General features: G+C 45.5%; 1 protein-coding gene across 1 annotated transcript; it reads right to left on the bottom strand.

Moving 5' to 3' along the window:
• Positions 1-299: 299 nt before the first annotated feature.
• Positions 300-14,543, bottom strand: proca (protein C (inactivator of coagulation factors Va and VIIIa), a). Its single transcript, XM_079570220.1, has 9 exons — positions 14,497-14,543; positions 10,724-10,822; positions 8,327-8,484; positions 6,826-6,850; positions 6,629-6,739; positions 6,163-6,303; positions 3,297-3,415; positions 965-1,082; positions 300-883 (listed from the first exon to the last, which is right to left on the bottom strand). The coding sequence occupies exons 2-9, from the start codon at positions 10,794-10,796 to the stop codon at positions 303-305; spliced, it is 1,326 nt and encodes a 441-aa protein (XP_079426346.1). The 5' UTR covers positions 10,797-10,822; positions 14,497-14,543; the 3' UTR covers positions 300-302.
• Between the last annotated feature and the right edge of the window lie 10,087 nt (positions 14,544-24,630).

The following is a 24,630-nucleotide window of genomic DNA, read 5'->3' as shown; positions in this document are numbered from 1 at the left end:
ACTAATGACTAGTTTATTCAAATATTAAACATGATCCAAAATCCCTCTGAACAAATCTTTGTGACTGACATGTCAACGAAATAAAATCCCAATTACAATAAACAGTAAAAGTTTCAAATTGATACGTTTCAGCTGCAGAGTCTGACTGATTTGTCACAAAATAAAACCATTCATTTAACTTGGCTCTATCTTTTATTCATATTTGGTCATGGAAAACAGACACTTCAGTAATCTCCAGCTAAAGTCTCAAACTCGACATCTCTAAATGAAAGCTTTTCCCTCATCCTCCTGAATGACGGCGCTCAGCCGGCGTGCGGGTGGTGTATCCGGTCCCACTCCGCCCTCACCTGCTCGATCCACTCGTTGTAATTGGACACCTTGGTGTAGATGCCCAGCTTGTCTTCGCGCCCGCAGCCCTGCTCCCCCCAGGACACCAGCCCGACCAGGAACCACGTGTCCTGGTACAGCGTGACCATGGGGCCGCCGCTGTCGCCCTCGCAGGCGTCGTACGGCTTCCCCAGCACGCCGGCGCACAGCACGTTCTCCGAGATGTTGTTGGTCATGAGCTGAGAGCAGGTGGAGCGCTCCACCAGGGGGATCTTGATGACGTTGAGCGTGGAGCTGTAGCGGTCGCTGTCCACGTCCTCCTTGCCCCAGCCGGTCACCACGGTCTGGGTGCCGTTGCGGTGGAGCACCCGCTGGGCCATTTCTCTGCGGGGCAGGCACACGGGCAGGATGTAGTTGGAGAGGGGGGCGGGGCTCTCCAGGCGCAGCAGGGCGATGTCGTTGTCCATGGAGCGGCTGTTGTAAAGCGGGTGTTTGAAGGTCTTGACCACACGCATCAGCACCTCGCTGTCCTCCTTACGCAGGCGCTCGTAGTCCCCTGGACACAAGAACACGGAGCCGTTCACAAAGTGTCAGCACTCTCTTTTTGAATAAAACTGATACATGTAGAAATGATTACCCAGCCTGACTCTGAAGCGGATGACTTTGTCCAGACAGTGGGCCGCTGTGAGGACCCAGCTCTCGTCGATCAGGACCCCCCCACAGTGCAGATGGCCGCGGGCGTTCAGCACCATCACCTGCCGAGAACCAGCTTCATTATGCATACACTCGGGGGGAAAAAAGTGAACTCAAAGACCTTGTGCTTTCTATAAAAAGAACGGCGAGCAGCAGGTGAGCTTTCCTGAGACGGTTCCTGACAGTTTGAGCAGAAGTTCTTTGGTTGTGCAAACTGACTGCTGTCATGGTGTGATGGTGGAACGAGGAAAATGAAACTCAAAATGCAGGACTGACGAAAACCGAAAAAATAAAATCCAGAGACGACAAAACTCAAACAAATCGGGGCTGACATAGACAATGAAATATACACAGGGTATCAATACATGAGGGTGGAGGGGATACAGAGTCAAAATTAGGGGATCAACAGGACGGACATGGAAGAGACCGGCAGGAACTGGAGGGTAAGGAGGCTAGAGGTCAGGGAGTTGGCAGATGAAAGTCCAGCGGGACCCTAAAAGGCCCGACATCTAGCTCTGGCATGTCAGGAGAGACTGCAGTCAAAGGGCAGAATGGTCCATAAACAGAGACAAGTCAGGCCCCAGAGGCAATGAAGTCTGGTCTGAGCGACTTGCAGTGGCCAGGACGAGTTCAGGTGAGGTGCAGGGATGAGAAGACCCCAGATGAGGCGCAGGCACTGGAGGCAGCTGAGAAAACCCTGGGTGATGAGGAGGGATAGGAGCAGGAAGGGCCCGCCCAGGATGGAGAATAATGTCCTGCAGTGGGCCCAGGGGCACGAACAGGAGGAGCCCAGCCCAGACGGAGATCTCGGCCCGATGGCAGTCCCAGGACAATCGGAGCCCACCCTGGATGGAGAATGGAGCCAAGCAGTGGCTCTGGGACACAAGGGGCCCACCTCGAACGGAGGTCAGGGTCTGGCAATGAGGGAATAGCCACCCCGGACGGAGGTGTGTGTCCACCAGTGGCCCTAAAGCGGCATTTGTTCCCTGCTATGCCTCCGTGCACACCGCGTGTCTCCATCAGCCATCCATCTCCATCAGGTTTTTCTGCTTTAGTCCCGTTACGTCTGGAGAATAGACTCTCCTCCTCATCTCTCCTGTCCATCCCAAATCCATGAAGCGGTTTCATTTTCACTGTTTAAATTCCACAGACGTTTACTGCGCATGCGCCCTCTACATCTTGTTCTATTCTCTGTGGAAGCGTCACAGCGCCTCACACAGGCCTGGTGGAGGAATGGTATGTTTTTTATTTAGACAGGGACAGTGCACAATTTAACATTGACCAAAAGGAAAGATGCTTTGTGCCAGGATATAGCAAAAATGCTCATTTGCACCTGTCGTCCCTGGGCAGGTTGATTTTGCTGCACAAAAACTGATTTTAAATGTAGATGAATACTTGACCATGGATTTATACATTTTGACATCATTAATAGCATACATTTAATTTAAATACGTTTGGAACATTAGAACATTTTCTTCCGGTCCTTTTTTGGAGGTGAACGGTCGCTCCCACATGACGTTGTTACAGGTCATGAGTGCAGTTTGTTTTTCTAGAAGCCATTACATCACATCGCTGTTTACAGACATGACTGGCTTCCCGTGGACGCACACATTTACTGAGCTGGCACCGTGTGTACAGAGAAAGTTTCTGAAATTAGAAAGTTTGTAGAACGTTTGAGAAAAAAATGGTCCAATGTGCTGTGTTTAAATGTCTCTTTTTTCAAACTAGCCACGACTTTAGCAGCTTTGAACAAAGCAGCATTAAAGCAGTACTAAGTAACTCTTCCCCCTAGAGGCCATAAGCGCAACTGCAGGTGTAGTAGCAAGTTATGATTTTTTAACTTATTAATTGTCTTGGAGAGTAAATACTACGCTGACAGGAAAGGTGAAGGGAGAGAGGGTTACTGTGCATCCAGTTATACAATAAAAATATTTTTTTTCACTCAAACTTGGCTGTAAATACTGTTTAAAGTGATGTTAGCCCGCTGTTCGCTTTGCCCGTTAGCCTGTTAGCTTCTTCTTCGTGATTCCATTAGTGTGTATTGGTGGCTCTGGTCCGGTGGCAGTCAAGTTGCAAACATGGTTTTCTGTCCAGAGACACCAGGGGCGATGAAAGACCCTCCAATCATCCCATAAACACTTGTATTACCCCCACAGGGACTACAGGGAGGGTTTATTAAGGTAAACACGTTACTTAGTACTGCTTTAAAACCAGGAATAAATGAAGTGTTTAACATGTATACTGACCACATGAACCACGAGGTAAGCACATCTCACCTGCCAGGGGCTCTCCCCCTTCTTGCCCACCTCGCCCCCCACCACCCAGGGCATCAGACCGACCACTGGCTCGGAGTACGAAGAGCGGCTGATGAGGAGCTGACCGCAGGACGAGCGACCTGCACGAGATCCACAGCGTTACAGTCCAGTTGTTTGCCCACCTGTCACCATCCTACTGTGTCTCTACTGTCCTGTCACTGCACCTCCAGTCCAGTATAGAGAGTCAAACATTTCATAGAGCAGGAGTTTCAAGGACTAATGTTGAATATAGTGTCTGCTATTACAAGAGCTATGAATAAAACAGTTAAAGGAGTGTTTCCTGGTGGAATGCAGACGTTTTAAAGAAAAGGAATGGTAAGAGTGATGAAATTCCTGTTCTGGAAAGTAGCGGGAATGTAGCTAGACACATCTGTCAGATGTGGTTAAAAAGTCTCGGGACACATTGTCGTTAGTGTTAGTATTTGGATCTAACATTTTCGTTCGTCCCTCACCAGTATCAGGCAGCCCAAGGGAGGGAACGAGTATGCTATGCCATGCTTGCCTATATGAGTGATGCATCTTTGTCGTTGGCAGTTAAGCTTTTTAACATTGTGTGGGATATGGGTAAAATCTCTGCATGCATTGGATCCCTCGAATTACAGACATATGACCTCACAAATGGGCAAAACAATGGAGCGTATGATAACTGATGGACATACGTACCATTTGAAAAATAACGACTTGTTTTGTCCATTTCAGAGTGTTTTTTGGAGGGGCAGGAGTACATTGGATGCAGTCCTTTGCTTAGAATCAAAAAGGCTTGAGTAAATCAGGAGCATGTAGTAGCCGCCTTTTTTTATGTTGGAAAGGCATAGTTTGGATACAAGGGTTGCAGTAAGCGAGGCGTTAGAAGCAAGTTATATTACTGGGTTTTATTTATTTTTATTTGGGACATTTATAGAGGTTAGAGTTGGGTCGGAAACGTCCAGTCCATATGTAGTGGAAAATGGAATCCCACAAGGAAGTGTCTGTAGCCCTGTGTTGTTCAATGTCATGATAAATAATATTTTTGATGGAGTGAAGTATAATGTTGGGAAGTCCTTACATGGTACCATCTTATACAAAATACAAAAATTACAAAAATTGACGTAGAAGGAGCAAATTGACAACACGCACGGCAAGTGCAAAAAGGTTGGTAACTTCTAGCATCTAGTGAAACTAGACAGAGAGCAATCTCAAGTTCGTATTAAGAAGATCAGCTGTATGTATATACAGTGCCTCTCGAAAGTATTCATACACCTTGAACCTTTGCACATTTTGTCATGTTTACAACCCTAAACATAAAGATTTTATTTAGATTTTTTTACTGAACGTTCACACACAAGTAACAGACAACTGTGAAGTGAAAGCAAAATGATACATGATTCTGTTATTTTTCAAGAAATAGAAAAGTGAAAAGTGGGGAGTGCATAAGTATTCATACAGCATGCATGAATACTTTGTGGAACCCCCTTTTGCTGCAATAACAGCAGCAAGTCTTTTGGGGTCTGACTCTACAAGATTTGCACATGTAGAGACTAATATTTTTTTTTTTTTTGACATTTTAGCCCATTCATCTTTACAAAACAACTCAAGCTCTGTCAGATTAGACGGAGAGCGTTTATGAACAGCAGTTTTCACATTATTCCACAGATTTTCACTAGGATTTAGGTCAGGACTTTGACTGGGCCATTCTAACACATGAATATGTTTTTATTGAACCATTCCATTGTAGATTTATCTTTGTGTTTAGGCTCATTGTCCTGCTGGAAGGTGAATCTCCGCCCCAGCCTCAGTTCTCTTTCTGACTCCAGCAGGTTTTCCTCCAAATTTCCTCCAGTTTGCGCTGTAATATCTTCACTTTACTGTGCGGACGCTGAACTACTCCTGGTATTATTACGCCTTACAATATAGTTCCCCCTTTTATCCGCTTAGAAAATCCACATTGTTTAATTTTGTGTAATTATACTTTGTAGTGGAACACTTCACGTAACCATATTTAAATAGGGGAAACGTGGAAGAGCTTGGTAGCTTCTATCTTGACCTGTCTTGGAGCTATAGTGGAGAGAGGGAGAGGCTAAATGCTAACGCCGTCTGCGCTGTGTTTACGTGATTGAAGACAGGTACAAATGAACTTGTCAAAGCTAAGGTAAGAACATATTTCAGTATGTAACGGTGGCCTATTCCTTTAAGATGGGGTTAGAGGTACAGTTATGGTTATAGTTAGGGGCAGGGTTGTGGTTAACCTGTTACTTGCCAACCCCCAGATCAGGGAGTTAGGGTTAGGACTAGGGTTATGAACAGCAAATGTGATGTCATTTGTGTTTCACTCAAACAGATCCTACACATAGTTTTAGAAACTAGAAGGTTTTGGCTTTCAAATGCGGAATCACACTGGCATATAGGCTGTAAGCTCTAGTCAATATGCTTCAATCATGAGATTTGAATATGTATAATTGCTAACCCGAACCCTAAGCCGGCAGAAAACAGGTTAAGGATAGGCTAAGGTAAAGGTATTTGGTTAAAGGTAGAACAATGTAGAACAATGGGGTGGTCATGGTGCAATTGGGTTGAAAGACACATGTTCTATCAACAACAACCATTTTGACTGTCTCTCCTGCCTCAAGGAGAAGACTGCAGAGTCTCCATCAGTGACAGGTCTACCTGACTGAAGGACACCTTAATCCACCAGGCTGTCAGGAGCTGAGCTCAGGAACTAAACTCTCCTCTCAATTCTCTGCATGTGCTTTACATGTGGTAGAATAAAGCTGGCTGAACTGAATGTTCTATAATTGTACATAGCTCTGATCAATTCTACAAACACAAAGAGCAAGAGAAAAGCCCTCACCTGTGGGCGTGCACTTGCGGTGGTCCTCGTGCAGCGCGTACCCGTCCACACAGCTGCAGCTGCGGCTCCGCCCGTCATCGCTCTCGTCGCAGTTGTGGTCACAGCCGCCGTTGTCCACAGAGCAGTTAGTGTAGATCCGGGCTGAAACACAACTTTAACATCTCACCCACAAAAGAGGAGCATCCCTGTGCACAGCCTTCGCTAAATAAACGTCTGAAAACTCTGGCTGGAACAAGGTCAAACTGTGAAATGTGTAAGCTCGTACGCCTCATTTGGTCGATGACACTTTTACACAGATACAAAAACAAAATCCAAATTACAGTTCACCATTTAACCATGAGGGGCAGCACACACAAAGGTTTAGACCACAGCTAACAATACGGAGAGTGTTTTTTCTGCCCTTTTGTATTCTGTTCAGGACAATTCTCTTTGTGAGCGACAGAGTGGACGTCCCGTTCGGACTCACGCTGGTTGCAGTAGCGCCCCTCGTAGCCCGGCTCGCAGCGGCAGGCGTAGGCTTGGAACAGGTCCACACACGACCCGTGTTCGCACAGGCTGGAGCGGCACTGGTTCCCATCTGCGCAGCACACACCACACAGTCACACACATGCACTGGGCCTCCTCACCTTCAGGTCAGACCGAGACGGGGGGTGGGGGGGGTACCTGTGTAGACGGTCCAGAACTCCAGCTGTGGACAGACACAGACACAAGTTCAGAGACCGGGACTCTCTAAAGTTGCCTCGTCTTTTTGCATGCTTATACATTTTTATTATGAATCCAAGTTTAATCGTCAAACACAGCGACAGAAATGAGTTTTATCTGCAACAGCGAGTTTGTGAGTTTGTTTTCTGATCACCAGAGACACTACGCTAACACTAGGTACAAGTGTGTGTAGTTATTACTTGTGTACAGGTCGTGGCGATGAAATATAATTCGTTTGGGTTCCTCGTCCTAAAGAGGTGGTTTTATGTTTTTTGCAGGTATTTAGTGTTGCTGGCTAGTAAATGCTGTATCCCTCTGTGGAGAATCATTCTGGATTTGTCAGGTTGCTAAGAATAGTCACTGAGGAAGATGCGGAGATACCTCAAACATGTGCGAGTGGATCCCAGCACAACTCTAACCTGTTTTTAATGCAGTGAAATACATAGTGAAACTCTCTAAAAGTCAGTTTGGCATAACATCCCCTTTAAGAGACATAATAATTAAGCTTCAATTGTTCCACATTTAAAGGTGCATTATGAATTTTTTATGCAGAAAAAAAAGTTTGTATTTGTGTATATTTGACCTTGTAGTGACCCAGTGGCTGGACACTCATAAGAATGGCTCTTTCACCCGCTTTGTCGAGCTTTCTCATAACAAAGGCCAGCACTAAACCGGTCTGACCAGGTATAGGTTTTGGAACCGACCTCTGGCTGTGGCCAAAGCGCTGACCCGTGTCTGATGTGACGTGAACAGACTCTGACCTCTGACAACCAGAGAGTGGACAGGCCTCACGATTGACCCTCAGGTCATACGGCTGTTCTAAAAGGGATTTTATCGATTTTAGCATTTAGCCACTGTTAGCGCAGCTTTAGCTGGTGTTAGCATAACAGTTGCATGTAGCTTACCTTCATAGTTGTATTTAGTGGTTTCTTTAATACAGCTTGGCTCCTCTGAATGATTCCATAACTCCACCAGGAGGCAGTATTTCTCCACATTTCTTCTCATTGCGGCTCCTCTGTGGGGGCGTCGCCCACAACAAATGTGTGTGTGTGTGTGGTGGAAACAGAAGTGTGTGTGGGGTAGTGTTGATACGTACACGTAGATCGTGGCGTGCACGGCCGAGTCGCGCTATGTGGAACGACGGCTAAACAGCCCCTGGGTCACTTCAAGATCAAATACACACAGATCTAAACTTTTTTTTTTTCAAATAAAAAGATGCATAATGCACCTTTAAGATGGCTAGACCCTATGGCTCAAACCAAGAGCTTTTGTTCTCCCTCTCTGCAAACTGCATTTGTGGTTTCTGTGTACCACATTGTTTTACTGGATACCTTTGTGTGTCTGTGTCGTGTTTGGCCTTTTAAAACCATTGCATTCAGTGTGTGACAGATTAGCTCCATCCGTGGGGAAAAGGCTCAGATTTTCTGGGTCCCTGTCAAAGGGAGGAGGAGGAGGAGCTCACTGTGGCCTCTCTGGTGAGGAAGATCTCGCGCGCCTCCTCGAAGTCGCACGCCTCCTCCACACACTCGCGCTCCAGGCTGCCGGGCTTCAGCTCCTCGAGGAAGGAGTTGGCTCGGCGGGTGCGCAGCAGGGAGTGGGCCGAGCGTGTGTCCCGGAACACTGCAGAGGAACAACACAAGGAGCTGATTCTCCAGACGGTTAAAGGTCCAATATTAGGCTTTAGGAAACCTGAGTATTGACACGTAGTATCTAATTGTCACAGGATGATAAATTTGCACGCAGCATTTTGCACATTTGAGTTTATTGTTTGTGTTTGCTTTTATTTTGAAGTGTTTTTATCGTGGTGCCGTTAGCCGGCTGTAGCCGGCTTTTGGCCGGTTTGAAAAGCAAATGGCTGGTAAAAATTATCAAAAAAGTTTTGATTTACGCCTTTAGCCCGTTTTACAAAGCGCAGTCGAAGCGCCATCATCGCTGTCTGGATATGTAACGCTTTTTCTTCGTGCTTCGTCACATTTTCCAAGAAAACGGCAAAACTACAGGTACATTTACTTTTATATAATGTGTCTAGAACTCAGCAGCTAATACGTTTGATTAGGATATTCTTGAAACGTGCATGTGTTCAGTCAGACTGACGCGCTGTCCCGCAGCAGCTCTTCCTGGGAGAGTGGCCGGGTTTAGAGCCGCTTCCCTCGGTCAGTCTGCGCAGACGCCTCGGCTCAGTCACCGGTGTTGGAGCCGCTCTAAAGCGCGGCAGAGCTGGGTCCGTTTTGAATCGCTCGAGACTGACTGTTGTGACTTTAGTGCTGTCGATTTGTCTCCACAATATTTCAGTGCTGAGGGACTTAATCACTATTTTACACCTGAAGCCACGTAAAAGCGCGGAAGGGCATCTACAGCCCAGCCCTCGCTGTGCAGCTGGTCAGACCTGGATAAGGACAGCGTTAGGGTCGTAGATATCGGCTACTTTCTGTCTGAGTTGAAGTGCATATGAGTGGTGTATATCAGTGACACCTGCTGCTCCACCGTCTCCACGCGCACAACTTCATGTTTGGATTTTCGCTGTTGCTACATTTTTCTCACGTCAGTCTTTAATTAGAAATAGCCGTGTTTTGGGACCCACTAAAGCACTCGTGTAGCTCTGTCTACATGTAGATTGTTATTGATAATAAGCCACGTTCATAATGTATATATATATTTTTAATGGCCGGTAATTCTTGCGAATGACCAACATTTTACGACCCAGCCGGCCAAAGTGGCCGACAAAAAAAAAGTCTACCGGGACCTCTGCGTGGTCTGTTGCTGTGCTTTTTATTTCCTGTTTTTAATCACCTGGACCCTCACACCTGTGACAGGCTGTTTTAACGTGTTTTTATCCAATGAGCGTGGCGGCTGGTGGCGGACAATGGGCTTTTATTGGACACTGAGCCATTTGAAGGAGAAGAGCGGGTGGCGAGGAAAGAGGAAGCACGGGCTGACTTGGGCGAGCAACGGAGACGGCAGAAGAGCAGAAGCAGCACCTGGAGCAGCAGCAGCAGTGAAGCCAGAGTACGACGTGCAACACGGCAGGTGGGCAGAGTTTCTCTGCCCCTGTGCGTAAGTAATGCTCACTAGCACTCTGGCGTATTTTGGGTTAGCTGCTGCCTAGAGTGTTTGGCTGTGTGGGCCGAGTGACTGCCCCTGAGTTTTGTCCTCCACAGCGGCTCCGCCAGCGGGAGGATCAGTCACGGCACCAACATCCAGTGAAGCCAGAGTACGACGCTGATCACGGCAGGCGGGCAGAGTAACTCTGCCCCCACGTGTAAGTATCTCTGTAGTACTCTGGCAGGAGTGACTGTGTTGGCTCTAGAGCCTCTTAAGTAAAAGGACAAATTACTGCCTTTGGCCTGTTTGCCTACAGAGACGCCGAGGAAAGGAAGGTCGGAACGGGACCAAACTCTGCTGGCCGCCCCTCCCCTCTCTACCTCTTGGGTCCTTTTTTAAATTTATTTGAATAAACTCTTAGAATTTTAACGTTTTATTGTTCTGGCATCATCATTATTCACTGTTGTTTTTAGTTTGTGTAATAAATTATTTTTTAAAACCTTTTAACTGTGTATTTGGTGGATTACACTGCTTGCCTTGTTTGAATTGGTTTTAGAGTTCCGAGCCTCTTTTAAAATACTAGGTGGCGTTGTCGCATTCAGGCGCAGCTTACAAAATGACTTGAAATAATGTACAGTGGAAAACATCAGTTCAGATATGATCAGATGGAGCTATCTAATACAGGAGCAGAGGGCGGACCACTCCTACTGCTGAAACCTGGTGAAAGAGCAGCGATGCAGAGATCTGCAAACATGCAAATCTACAGACGCAAAAGACAGGACTAAAAAGAAACAAATGTGTGTAAAAAGTTACCCACCAGACAAACTGAGCACCGACGCATTCCACAGAGCCAAGCTCAGCAAAGCTAGCAGCAGGGGGCGGGGCATCATGGCACAGCAACCAATTAAAATGGATACTGGAAAAAACCAAACAGTTGATATGACATGACATGGGAGGTAGCTGTTAAATGTCGGATCTGCGACTGGGAAAATGCCTTTGCAGTACAAGGATCCAGATGCAGATCAGATACGAGCTGAAGTGTGTCTGAACAATCAAACCTTTTTCATTGGTCACCACCTTCAGGATCAGGGATGCTGGTACTGCATTATGTATTTTCCTCCCCCTACATGTTCCAGCCATGTCCTGATATGTATGAGCTCAGACCTGCACGTCCTGCACTGTCTCTGAAAAAGGTGTTAAATCAGGTCCAAAGTGCCGTCATGCACGAGCTTCATATAGAAGCTGCAGTTATGAGTAAGACCTGAGGTGGCAGTAGTGAGTGTAAAATGACTTACTTGAATCTAGTCCCTTTAAGGTTTGCTGTAAACTCTGTGCTGACAACAAAGTGTTATCAAGCTTCAAAGCCACTACATTAGAGACATCAATCTGGCTCTCAGCTCACTATTCTAATGGCTACTACGCTTTAAAGGGACTAGATGGAAGTTGTCATTTTTATACTCACTACTGCCCCTCAGGTCTTACGCGCAACTGCAATTTCTATATTAAAGGTCCTATATCATTGAGCTTTTAGCCATGTTGTTAAGCTGTTTCCTTATCAAAAACACCCCCAGAGTGTTTTTTGGCTTCATTCATACAGTTCTCAGTAATCCTCCTGAATCCTGCTCTCTGAGGCTCCGCCCTCTGCTGGTAAAGCACTGGCTTTGATCATCGTCTGCAATGCTATGCAGAATGTGAGCATGTGTGCCTTAAAGCCTGATTTTAATTTAAAAGAAAAAGTGCCTGACATGTCCGCGCTGCCCCTGCAGGTTAAACAAACACACCCCTGAGCATCTGAACAAAGTCATTTTTCCCCTGAAGTTGTAAAGAAGTGGCTCCTTTTTAAACTACTCTGGACACGCCTGTTCTTTTTTGTTCTTACCTAACGATAATGTGTCGATGAACATGCATGTTTGGCTGTGAAAGGTACAGGACTTCAGTCACTCTGCCTAAAGACGAGTCCACTCGCCAGAAGTTGGACTTTCTCTCCGGAATCCTGCGACTAACCAGCCAGAATATGTTTGTCTTCACCGATGGGTGGACCTTGGCCAGAACCAAGGTGGATTAACTTATGTCCAAGGTGATTCCCTAAAGAAAGATACCTGATGTAAATGCTAAATGTTAATGATAATGTGTGTTAAGTAATTATGAAGCTGCTTTGCACATGTCAACTCCTGCACCGTGAAGTAACTTCACTTATTGCTGCAATAATTATATTTCTTTTACTGGTTGCATGGGAATCAACTCGGGGGAGGGGCGGAGTTAACAGAATCCAAGCATCGTGTCTTCCGTGTTGGAAAAATACCTCCATAAAATACTTCAGTACTTCATAGTGGTAGAGGTACAATATATCATACACAGGTGAAATTTAGAAAATTAGAATATCGTTTAAAAAAAAGTGCATTTACTTCTGTGATTCAACTTAAACTGGGAAACTATGATAAACTCATTACATGCAAAGTGACATGTCAATGACATGACAATCTGTTATCAAGTTTGATCAGCTTGTAAAAACCCCAAATTAAAGATCTAATGAGTTTGAATATTCAGAATATTTTTGAATATTTTGAATATTTGAATATTTTGAAAATGGACTGTAAGCCATGATCATCAAAATGATAACAAATAAAGGCTTGACATATGTCACTTTGCATAATGAGTCTATATCATATATTAGTTTCACAGTTTAAGGTGAATAACAGAAATACCGTAAATTCTCTAATACTGGCCTGTATTCCATTAGCGGCCGGGTCTCCGACAGGGGCCGGGTCTCTGACAGTGGCCGGGTCCCTGACAGAGGCCGGGTCCCTGACAGAGGCCGGGTCCCTGACAGAGGCCGGGTCTCCGACAGGGGCCGGGTCTCCAACAGGGGCCGGGTCTCCGACAGAGGCCGGGTCTCTGACAGAGGCCAGGTTCGCGGCTGGCGGAGGCAAATTAAAGCCGGTCTCTAAAACAGGCCGGGGCTTTAATTTAAACTATAGTGGTAGAAAAATTCCCCATGTTAGGAATTTGTCTCATACGAGTGTAAATGAAAACTCACGTGCAGGAAGTAAGAAACGGGAACCCGGGCCGAGGAGGACGCTGCGGAGGAGCTGATCCCAGCGTAACTTTGACAAAGATTTAGCCACTTTTCAAACCTCCTGTGACCATATTTGGAAACAGGGCACATGTTGTGTGACCCTCCAGGGTTTTAATAAAGTCACCATCGCGTCTTCAAAGCACGTCCAGCTGTTCCGTGTGCAGGTCAGTCCCACGCCTCAAAATAACTCCTCCCATCAGCGCGAGCGTCTCGTCTTCTCTCGGGTCAGTCTCATGATCAATCACAAACACAAACGCTCCGTCTAAACTCAACTTTACACAAGATAACAACAAATAATCCGGTCCACGGTAAAAACGAAACAGAAACCTGCAGTGACACTGATGCCAAAGCTCCGCTAACAGCAACGAAACACTTCCTGTTGTCCCGACAAAATAAAAGGCGTCAATGTTCCAGCCGCTGGGAGAGGGTTTGAAATGTTAATTAATAAATATAGTAATATTTTTGGTGCAAATGGACACAAATCTCGTTTTTCTTCGTTTTTCTGGTCGTCTGTTTTGCTCAAATAGAAATAAAGGCCTGTCTCTAATTGTGGCCTGGTTCCAATAAAGGCCTGGTCCTAGATGCCCTTGAGTAAATAAAGGCCCCGGCCTATATTAGAGCATTTATGGTAAAAGAACTTTGAAAGATAATTTTCTGAGTGTCACTTATAATGCCTACGGTTTACTTTCAGATGACTTAAAAAGCCTAACACAGGCCCTTTAAAGGAACAGGCCACCGTTTTTCCATTCTGAGATTACCTGAGTTTAGACGAGTTCATATGTACCTGTCTGGTCTTTGTGCGTGCGCTCAGTTACGCAAAAAGACCAAATATGTTGTTAGCATTTGGCCTCTCCCAACGAGGGGGGAAGTTAGTGGCGATCAAGCTCAAAGACCTGTACCTGTCTGGCACAAAGACCAGACAGGTACACATCAACTCATCTAAGCTCAGGTAAGAACATGTCTCAGGATGGAAGAACGGTGGCCTGTTCCTTTAAGCTCATACATGACGGTGCTTCAGACCTGAAGGAACAGCTTTCTGAGTGACAGTGCAGGGTTTTAGAGGCAGTTGTGGTGCCCATGACTCATGGATATATTATTGTTACCAAATGATTAAACCGCCAAAGTATAAAGCCTGATGTGCTTTAAACGAAACTATCATTGATTTCCGAGCATTAACAATACTGTATATAAAAACATGAACGTATCTTGGCAAATGTGACTCTGCTTTATGAGTGAGACATGTCTGTGGTAGTATTTTCTAAAATGTGCTATAATTTTGAAAAACACAAAAGCATCTATTAAAAAAAACGTTAGAACATTTTGTAAAATGTGACAGTACTGCTCAAATAACCGCAGATCGTCGTTTCCAGACGATCGATCGGGTGAGCACAAAGCTCTGGATCCCTGTGTGACCCCATGAACTCTGACCTCTCTGCCCGTGAGCGTTGTTCTGTGGGGAAGGCCCTGAGTTACAGTCATAATTCATACATCCATAACATGAAGCGGTTACTCACAGACACAGAAGACACAAGAAACGGAGCCTCCTCCGGCGCCGCGTTTGGTGTCGATGCAGATGTTAATGACTAACTGCAGTGTTTACCCAGAGTCCACAGTCTGTCCACAGTCTGCCCCCCCAGTGTCCAGCGACGGGACGTCCCACCGGAGCGTCTGCGGCAAAGCACAGGGCTAGAACACATCAGTCTGGATGTGCCCAAAACAGAAGGTGTTCAGGACAGAATGGAGTCAGTCACACATATTCTATAACCGGAAACTGGCCATGTAGTGAATATATATAATAGGCTACACAGCAGAGGTCACCGGACCTCGGTCTGGATCTGGACACACGTTCCAACCTGTCCGGACCCCAACTTTGGACCCCTTACATCCCCTCAGTCGAGCTGCACGGTCTCCCCCCTCTCTCTCTATCCCCCCTTTCTCCCTCTGTCCCTCCCTCCCTCATCATTCTCTCTCTATCTCTGTCTCTCTCTCTCTCTCTCTTTCACTCTCTCTGTCTCTCTCTCTGTCTCTCTCTCTCTGTCTCTCTCTCTGTCTCTCTCTCTTTCACTCTCTCTCTGTCTCTCTCTCTTTCACTCTCTCTGTCTCTCTCTCTGTCTCTCTCTCTTTCACTCTCTCTGTCTCTCTCTCTGTCTCTCTCTCTTTCACTCTCTCTCTGTCTCTCTTTCTCTCTCTCTCTCTCTCTCCTCTCTGTCTCTCTCTCCTCTCTGTCTCTCTCTTTCACTCTCTCTCTCTGTCTCTCTCTCTCTCTCTGTCTCTCTCTTTCACTCTCTCTCTCTGTCTCTCTCTCTCTCTCTGTCTCTCTCTTTCACTCTCTCTCTCTGTCTCTCTCTCTCCCCTCTCTCTCTCTCTCTCTCTCTCTCTCCCCTCTCTGTCTGTCTCACTGCCTCCATTTCTCCTTTTTGACTCTTTAAAATAACAAAAATGGGAAGATAGTTTCTGAATTAAAGTTGCAAATTGACATTCTTTTATGCTGCGTAGACAAGTTTCGGGGCCTTCTGCTGTGCCACAGAGGCCTTCCTGTGGGCCCCGGCCGGACTCCACTGAAGTAAGTGTATTCCAAACACTGTGAACATTCTGGAAGGATGTGTTGAGGAAGTATCCGATTGTTTGTTGTCTAAACCTAGCTCCCTCCTCGTTCTCCTGGTTCTGACACCAGAGAGGCTCCTCATTGTGGCCCATCTCCAGCCTTTATTGAGGAAAGTGCAGGCAACGTGGCACAAAAGAGCGCGGCCACAAAAGCCTGCAGCCCTTGAATGGTTTAACCTTAATATGCGTCCTGGTTTCCACCAACACACACTCAGGGGCGGAGGCACAGGGGAGGGGAGCCTGCTCCAGCGCCGTTGGCTCTCCAGAGACGCCCAACAACGCGAAAATCCCACATTTGTGCTCCACTGATTGTAACATGAACGGTGACTAATCCTGGAGTTCAGCGAAATGAGCCTCATGTGGTTACGGTCTTTAGCTCCAAATCTGCCCTCTCTCTACGACCAAGCTGCACACGACAGGAGAGGTTTAGCACATGAGGCGTTTGCTTATCGGTGAGCCTGTTCCCGGAGGATCACAGAGCTCAAGTCCCCTCAGATCGGGGCAGGTTTTTGAAGTTTTGGTCCAGAAACAGTGAAGCGTTTCATTGACTGTTTCCCAAAGCCCTTGCCTTTGCCTTAGCGTTTAAGGCAGTGCCTCCAAACTCACGTCCTTCCAGTCCAAGTGTCCAGCCTTGGTCCAACAAGAGCTGCTAACAGATCACACTTCACACACCAGATGTTTTTGTTGGCTAGTAAAATACACAATAAATATGGACTATTCACCCCTCTATGGATAAATCAAAACAACTAAGAAAGAAAGTAAAACCTGAGCCCCGCACACAGGCCTGGGCTGTCGCATGTGTAAGACCCGCTCCTTGACTCCACCAAGGCTCTCCTTTGTACACTACAAACAGGGAACTTCACACCCATCAAAGGTTGTATGGAACATGCCCTGGGGTCAAAGTATGAAACAACACGCTATTGAAAAAGAGGAAACTGCCACTAAATGTTTCAGTGAAACAACGAACACACTTCCAGAATAAACATGCCTGCGACTTCACGTCCACATGGACTTTCACACAGATCCTCATATTGGAGCAACTTGATGGTTTGGTGTCACTTTTGTAGGTCTTTAATGTGATTGTGATCTCATAGTCTGCCCTTGTATTGGGTAACACAGCTGCATTTCCCATACAAAGCCATCACATGCTTTAGGTTTGAGTTACGGGCCACACCTGAAGCTGATCATCCTCCTCACGCATCATCACAGTCACACAGGCCGGGCTCCACAACACCACAGAGCAGGGACTTTGACTTTTACTAATAAGCAGTCACTTCTTTCTGCACTTTTCCCTCATTCCTCTGTTTGACGGAATGTTTGCAAATCTTAAGAAAGGAAAATGGGACAATCCAGCACATAACTGCAGAGTGTACAGGAACATCTGTGCAGAGTATGGGCTGGAAACCATCCATCCATCCATCCATCCATCCATCCATCCATCCATCCATTTCCACTTTTCCGTTGCCGGGTCATGGGGACAGATGTTGGAGCTGCCCAAATCACATTGCACCAGCCCCTATGGCTCCTCCTGCAGGTGGTGGGACGGCCTCATGATTAAACGGGCCTGTTGGTCTCTCATAAGAACCGCTCTTTGTCTGACCCGTCACCTAGGACCTGTTTGCCCTGGGAGACCCTACCAGGGGCACGACGCCCCCGACAACAGAGCCCCCAGGATCATTCGGGAGCTCAAACCCCTCCACTGCGTTAAGGTGACGGTTCCAAGAGGGGTGGCTGGAAACCCCACGATCAAAGTGGGAAACACCTCCAAAGGTGGTAGAGAACGACCGAGCTAAGATCTCTAGACGTCCAAACATGGATGGACAGAATGGTAATCCCGAACCAACCGGACGTGGTGGTGATGGACAAAGAGCAGAGTGTATGTCGGGGGTTGACATAGCAATATCAAGCAATTTTAACGTCAGGAAAAAGGAGCAAGAGTTTGTTTCATGGTGTCAATGTTCCAGCCCTGTGAGGCAACTGTAATATTGGGCTGTACAAAACAATTTGATTGATCAAAGAGAAATACCAACCATTCCAACGAAAAGCTGGAGAAGGCTAACCTGGCTAACGCCATGCTGCTGTGTGCGCTCGAATCATTTCGAACTGCACAACAGCCTGGGACCATGGCCGAAATGTTCGCATGGATTTGGGAACCAATCACAAAACGAGGAGGGACGGCAAGACGATGACGCGCTATTCGATATACGGAAGCTTGTAGTTTATTTACCATGGATCTTACGGATAAAAATGAAGAAGTGTATTCACGGATCCAACATGACAGCAGCAGACGCGAGGGTATTTTTCGATCAAGCTTTAGACCTTGTTGTTCTACAGCGCCGACGTACCTACGTCATACGTCTTCTCATGCGATGATACGATTGGCTGTGCTACGTGCAGACGCATGATAGACATTTGTAGCGCCCGGTAAACCACACCTCTCCTACGAGAAAATGAATTGGTGGTCCCCAGACTAAATATCACTTGTGATTTTAGTCTGGTGTTAGCCAGGCTAGGAGAAGGCCTGGAGGTTGAAGGCATCAGTGGTGCTACTCGGGGCAATAACCTTCAAACTGGAGGGGTGACCACAGCAGATCCCAGGACAGACATCTCAGTAAAATACACTTCTTGGAACAGTTCAGGAAGTAAAAATCCCAGGCCTTTATGGGTTTGAGTTTAAAGGCTATGTGGTCACTCGTGGACGTAAAACACACCATTTTCAGCTGAATGGAATAGAGGCTGCAATGACAATGAAACACATGAAGCAAAAAATGATGAAAGTGTAATGGGCTGAGGGCAACTCTAATTAAGGAAAAACTACAATAATACTAGTTCAAAGAGGATATAGAAATATATGTGTTGGGTCTATTAACCGCGCCTTAAACAGCAAGCAATACACAAGCATAATTATATATCACCAACTGAACAATTGTGCCAAACAAAAACATTCTATATTTCTTGCCAGTAGAGTTACTGTATGTAGGCCGCTGCCCTCCACCTGAGACAAAACATCCTATACTGAGGATAATATCTAAACTGGAAATGAGCCATCTCTAAACTGGATCCTTTCGTGTGGTTCCTGAGGAGTTTTCCTGATCTGACTCTAACCCGAGGAGCCTGCTGCCTGTAAACCTACAGAGCCGCTCTCCGATGGACCTGTGGATACCAGCTGAGAGTCGACTAGCGTGTGTTCGCTGCCGTTGATAAAGTCACTCATGTTATTATGTCATTCCCTCATTAAAAACATGCCTGAAGTGTTTTGAGTAATCTGTAAAAACTCTGATGGCGGCCATTTTAGGGATAGGTTTGCCTGAGTCCTCCTAGGAACGCCCCCACCTCCTGGAGACGCCTCCGAGCTTTCGTCACAAGCCGAGTAACCAACCACTGCTCCTCAGCAGAGCCCCCTCCCCACTGATGCCACAGACAGCGTGTGGAGGGGGCGTGTCGGGAAGGGTCAGAGGTTCTTAAAGAGACAGAGGCCTATTTCAAGACATTCACTACAGCCATTTTGAGAGAGACATTTTATACAAGGCAGTTATTCTAATTTACTGCATTTACAGACCAACAGAAGGTTTGTCATCATTGTAGTGTGATATAGACTGGTGCTATGGGACTGACAAAAGCAGAACACCCCCTCTTTAAGGCCATCTGATTTTGGAAAATGTAATTGTTGCAGTTTGTTTTCATGCTAAATCTTTCTCTGTGGGGGTGCGATTTTGATAAGATTTCTGAATTATATTCTAATACCAAGAACATTTCCAACATGTAGAAGTGCTTCATGCTCCGAATTGCAATTGTTCACTTACTTTAGCTGTTCATACTGTGCAATGTAAGGGTCTGCAAAGTCACTACATCAAACATATTTATAGATCACTTTGAATATTAAAATGGCAAGATACAGCCTAAATAATGGCAGCTTTTACTTTTACTTACTAATGCTACTTTTTAAATAGGTTTTGATTGATTTTTTTGGCCCACACTCAGCAACTGTTGTGCCTTTAATCCTGTGTATGATGCTTCTACACTGTAAAAATGTGTCAGTGTTGAACTCTGGGCACTTTCTAAGAGGCAGAGGGCTGATTTATTCAGGACATTCATGTTCAGTGGAGCTCATTTGAAAGGCAACAATCAGCAGATTCCAAAACAAGAATGCTAAGTCTCTATCTCTTACATCAGGCCCGAATCCCAGGATTCTGGAGCTGGAGGAGGCCTCATTTAGTGATGGGGGGATTTACACTGAACAGTAATATAAACACTTTTGTTTTTGCTCCCATTTTCATGCACTGAACTCAAAGACATAAAACTTTAAACACAATAAACTCATTTCTCTCAAATATTGCTCTTAAGTTTGTCTTAATCTGAGTTAGTGAGCACTTCTATGCCCCCTGCAGACGCGTGGCATATCAAGATCAACAAGTCCTCCAAATCCAAACGACACAAGTGCTCTTTTGTCTTGTCCCTGAATTACAACCATATAAGACGTTTACTAAAACAGCGCCCCCAAGCTCTCATTGAGGGTATTACATTACATTTAACCCAATTCAGAAACCACTTTATTTGACGTAGTTTATCTGAACAACTTTGACGACGATTCCAAAAGTCAAACGCAAAGAAATGAATCACAAACTTGCAAAATTAGCCCCAATTGCAATACATGTTAGGGCAAATAGCAGCCCCAGATGTTCAGCCCCGCCACATCTGTGGAGGAACTGAACGTCCAGCTGTGCCAAAGGCTCTCCAAGCGCGCTCTGCGCTACAACGCATCACCTCCCCAACCGCAGCACCATTCACCACTCTCGTCTCGTCTCGTCTCGTCTCATCTCATCTCATCTCATGTATCATATATCATATCATATTATATGTGTGGGCTATAGGTTAGCACCATTTTACTCACAACAACAGCGACACCAAAGCACAACTCACCACTGATGTCTTCGTGTATATAGCGAATGGTGTATATGGAGTTTAATGATGGAAAGAAAAAAGGAAAAAAGAAAAACGTTTATGTATTTGATTCTATTTATTTATTTATAAATGCTTTATTATCTATGATTTATTTATTTATTTATTTGTGTATTTACCGCAGCATTAGCTATTCTTCCTGGGATCCATTTATTTGTATTTTTACTGTTACTTGAGATGAGTAGTGATATTATTTTGAAGTATCTGTACTCTTGAGTGTATAGTTCTCTTTTAACTCAAGCGCAATAAATCTAAACCTGTATTAATTTTCTTGTGTCTTATCATAAGAATTATGATTGTTTTTCTGGGGTATTATTTACACATATCAGAATTATCACCATTGTTTTAGGTTTTCTCTCTGCTTTATCAACATTAAACCTTAATCAGACAAACATTTACTTTGGGGCTCAGTGGTATTTTCAACAATACTAAAACAAATAAATAAAAGCATAGCTAATTCTCATAGTATTCATGAAACGTGAACCCTCACGTTTCATCTGGACCTGAGGTCCATAACATGTCCCAGAGCACATGTGCATTAGGTGAATCCTCCAGCAGGAGATTCTGACCATCAGCCTGGCTCCACATCTGGAGATGGGTTTTGGGAGATGGGAGAATTGGGTTAAATGTAATGTACATCCCCTCAATGGGAGCTTGGGGGCGCTGTTTTAGTAGACGTCTTATATGGTCGTAATTCAGGGATAAGACAAACGAGCCCTTGTGTCGTTTTCTGATGGACAACAGTCTCATCAAGATGAATATTGCACAGGTGCATTAGGCTGTCTACAATAAAAAGACACTCTGAAATGTTCAGTTTGGCTTTATTGGGGGAGGGATCTGGTTGGGCCACATAGAGTTGTTCAAGTTGTTGATGTGGACAATGAACTCAGGTGCATTTTATTGCAGGGGTGGCACGGGGGGCCCATTGTCATGTGATGTCTCACATCTGCTCTAGAAGCTACTTGGGTGCTTACAGAGGCCTCTCTCTCCGTTCTTTTTTTTTGACAAGACAAAGAATTATAACAACTTCAGAGCTAAAGAAGGAGCCAGGTGCAACTTCTGTGGCTCCAAAGAATTTTTTTCTTTCTTTTTTTTCTATAACATAAGTTTAAATTTTACCTGAGTTAGAAACCCCCTACTTATATTATGAACAGTGCTACTATTTGTTTAATTTTGGGGGGGCTCAGCCTGCATCTAAACAGAAAAATTACCTTGCGATCAAGCAGAACTTGCAGACCCCCCGCTATAAACATTCGACATTGTAAAATGTGTTGCCACCCCAGAAATGATCCCTGACCCTGCTTGCCACCCCGTGATTTCTTTCCTAGATCCGCCCCTGCATTGTTGTGCCATTCTTCCACTACCATCGCCTCATGTTGCAGCGTGATAATGCACAGCCTCATGTTGGAAGGATCTGTGTACAAGTCCTGGAAGCTGAAAACACCCCAGCTCTTGCATGGCCAGCAGACTCAGCAGACATGTCCCCATTGAGCATGTTTGGGATGCTCTGGACCGGCCTATACCACAGCGTGTTCACACAGACATTGAAGTGGACTGGCCCAACAATCACAATCAGCGACTCTATGAAGGAGATGTGCTGCACTGCCAGAGGCAAATGTGTCCCATACGGACTTGTAGAGAGCCTGTACAAAAGGTTTTGGATGGATTCCTGCGCGCCAACTATCAGGGACAAGGCTCTGTACAGAAGTGGGGCATAAAATTCCAACCTGCTACACGAGGAGCAATCTGACGCCCAGAGCGCTTGCATCGTGTCGGAGAAGTCACGCTCAAGTAAAATCTTCCGAAAACAAGACACAAACGCCATTAAAGGTCACACGGGATCATTTATGTGTTTCAAACAGGCTTTTATTGTGACTTCTCTCCGTGACCTGGGAGCGGCTTGGGATCGACCTCCTGTGTGTGGAGAGGGATGTCTGGGTCTCTGCTCCTGTCAACAGGTGTTCCAAACCTGTTGACAATCGCCGCTCTCTGGGTTAAGAGTCTATGAAGCTTATATTCTGGAGTGAGGATAGTTTACCATGGACCAAAGTTTCGAGTGATGGGCAGCAGGCACCCCGGGATGTTTTTTACTGTAAGGTCTGGTAAGGTGAAGCTGTGTTTTTGTCCGGGAAGCGCGATGCGGTGTTTGATAGCGTCTCATGGGTGGGGAGATGTACTGTAAGGATAAACCCAGGTCAGGCTCCATGACGCGGAGCACAAAGGCGACTGTTCCACCTGACATACAGAGAGCAGAAACCAGGACAAGATCTGGGCGAGGCCTATAAAAGCCCGCGTCCAACTGTAAAGACATTCATTTGATCTGGACCAGAGCTGCGAGCGCCGAAGCAAAGGTGAGTCTCCAGCACACAAACGTCGCACGGGTTCGGATGTTTCTGCACTTGTCAAAGCAAGTTTGATGACGATTTAGAATTCTTCTCTGCATTGACAAAGATCGATTATTGGACATCTGTTTAATGCTGAACATTTTAGAATATACTTTGATATACTTTTTTATTAATACAAAAACACACAATGGACATATTGAAACTACTGAGAATTCTGGGTTGGAGATACAGAAAGTACAAGATGTACACCCGCCTAGATGGAAACTGATGGAAACTAGCATCTGTGCTCTAATCTGGCATATTTATGTTGCAAATGTTGTAGATTGTTCATTGATATGTCCCAAAAAAAGAAACGACATTTCCATTTCTCAAAATTCATCTGTATAAAGGATATTTAATGGTCAAGAGCTGGATGTGTTTTATCAGTCAATGAAGATCTCGAGCTCAAAAACAGTGCACGATTTCTGACTGGTGAACTGTAAAAATCTAGGTTGAACGCAGCTCTTTGGAGATCTGCTTTGGCACATGAATTCACATACACAGTTGGTAATGAGCACACTGACTTCACACACGTATTGTCTTACATTGTTGCAACCTCTTATGAGAGAACAAAGGCGGAGAAAGAGAGCGATCGGGCCCAGCCTTGTCCACACAATGCCCTGTGAAAACGATCTTTGACGAGAACCAGGTCGCCCATCAACAGAGGGAGAAGCCCGTCATGAAACCCGGCCACACTCGAGGACAACATCAGAAGGACAAGTCAATATTCACAAGATATAAAGTTCTGAATTTAAGAGGTGGATGTTTAAAAGAGCTTTTGGGTACAGCTGCCTTTTGAGTAGGGCTGGATTAACCTAGCAAGAGGCGGATTGATACTACAGCGCCAATAACACCTATATTAATGTTGTATATTATAGGTCTGTTCTCTTTAATGCAGCTCTACCCTAATACCCATCCATGCCTCCCATTGGTCAGTACTCCTGGTTAATGACAGGTGAATTCAATTGAATGTGAATCGTGATGTAAAACTTTGGCCATTTTGCCGAATTCAGGCTGAGGACAGCTGAGGAGCATGTTCATGGGAGGATCACACATATCTCTAATTGAAGCTCAGCGTAAAGAAAACAGTTTTCACCTGGTGTTCAGGCCGGTGGAGTCTTTCTGTGCAGAGTTTAAGTTTCCCTCAGGTTATCCCCTCAGCCACTAAAACATGTGTAATAATGTCCTCTGGGACCGAGGGTGCCCTGAAAACAGATTATTTTCTGGTGAAACATAACATCAAGAATAATAGGATTTAAAAAAAACAAAGTAAATTCTGATGGTGTTGCGAAATTGATACATTCGTATGTTCTGTCATGCCTTGTCGAGTTTGAAAAGGAGCCAGTAGGCGATAAAGCTGCTAACAGGCTAATGCCACATCACACCTTTCCCCAGGACAATGGTATAAAACTAGCTTTATACTCGATCTAAAATTGGTGCCTTTACAGTCATGGTGATGGATGTCCATTGTCACTGGTCAAATAAAGTAATAAAACACATGTGATGAGTTTGAGCCTGATTGGTTGTCTGTGTTGTGCAGATGCTGCTGAGGCTGTTTGGGCTCATAGTTCTGAGCGTGCTCTGTTGGACCAACCAAGACAGCCAGTTCTACAATGAGGAGGAGCAGGAGTCCGAAGGTCCGTCCGAGGGGCTGAGGCGGATGCAGAGGAGCCTGGCATTCAATAACCTATCCAGCCTGCC

Source organism: Gobius niger, assembly GCF_951799975.1.
Source record: "Gobius niger genome assembly, chromosome: 13".
NCBI lineage: Eukaryota > Metazoa > Chordata > Actinopteri > Gobiiformes > Gobiidae > Gobius > Gobius niger.
The sequence above is the reverse complement of the archived record's forward strand: the minus strand, read 5'-3'. Positions and strand labels throughout refer to the sequence as shown.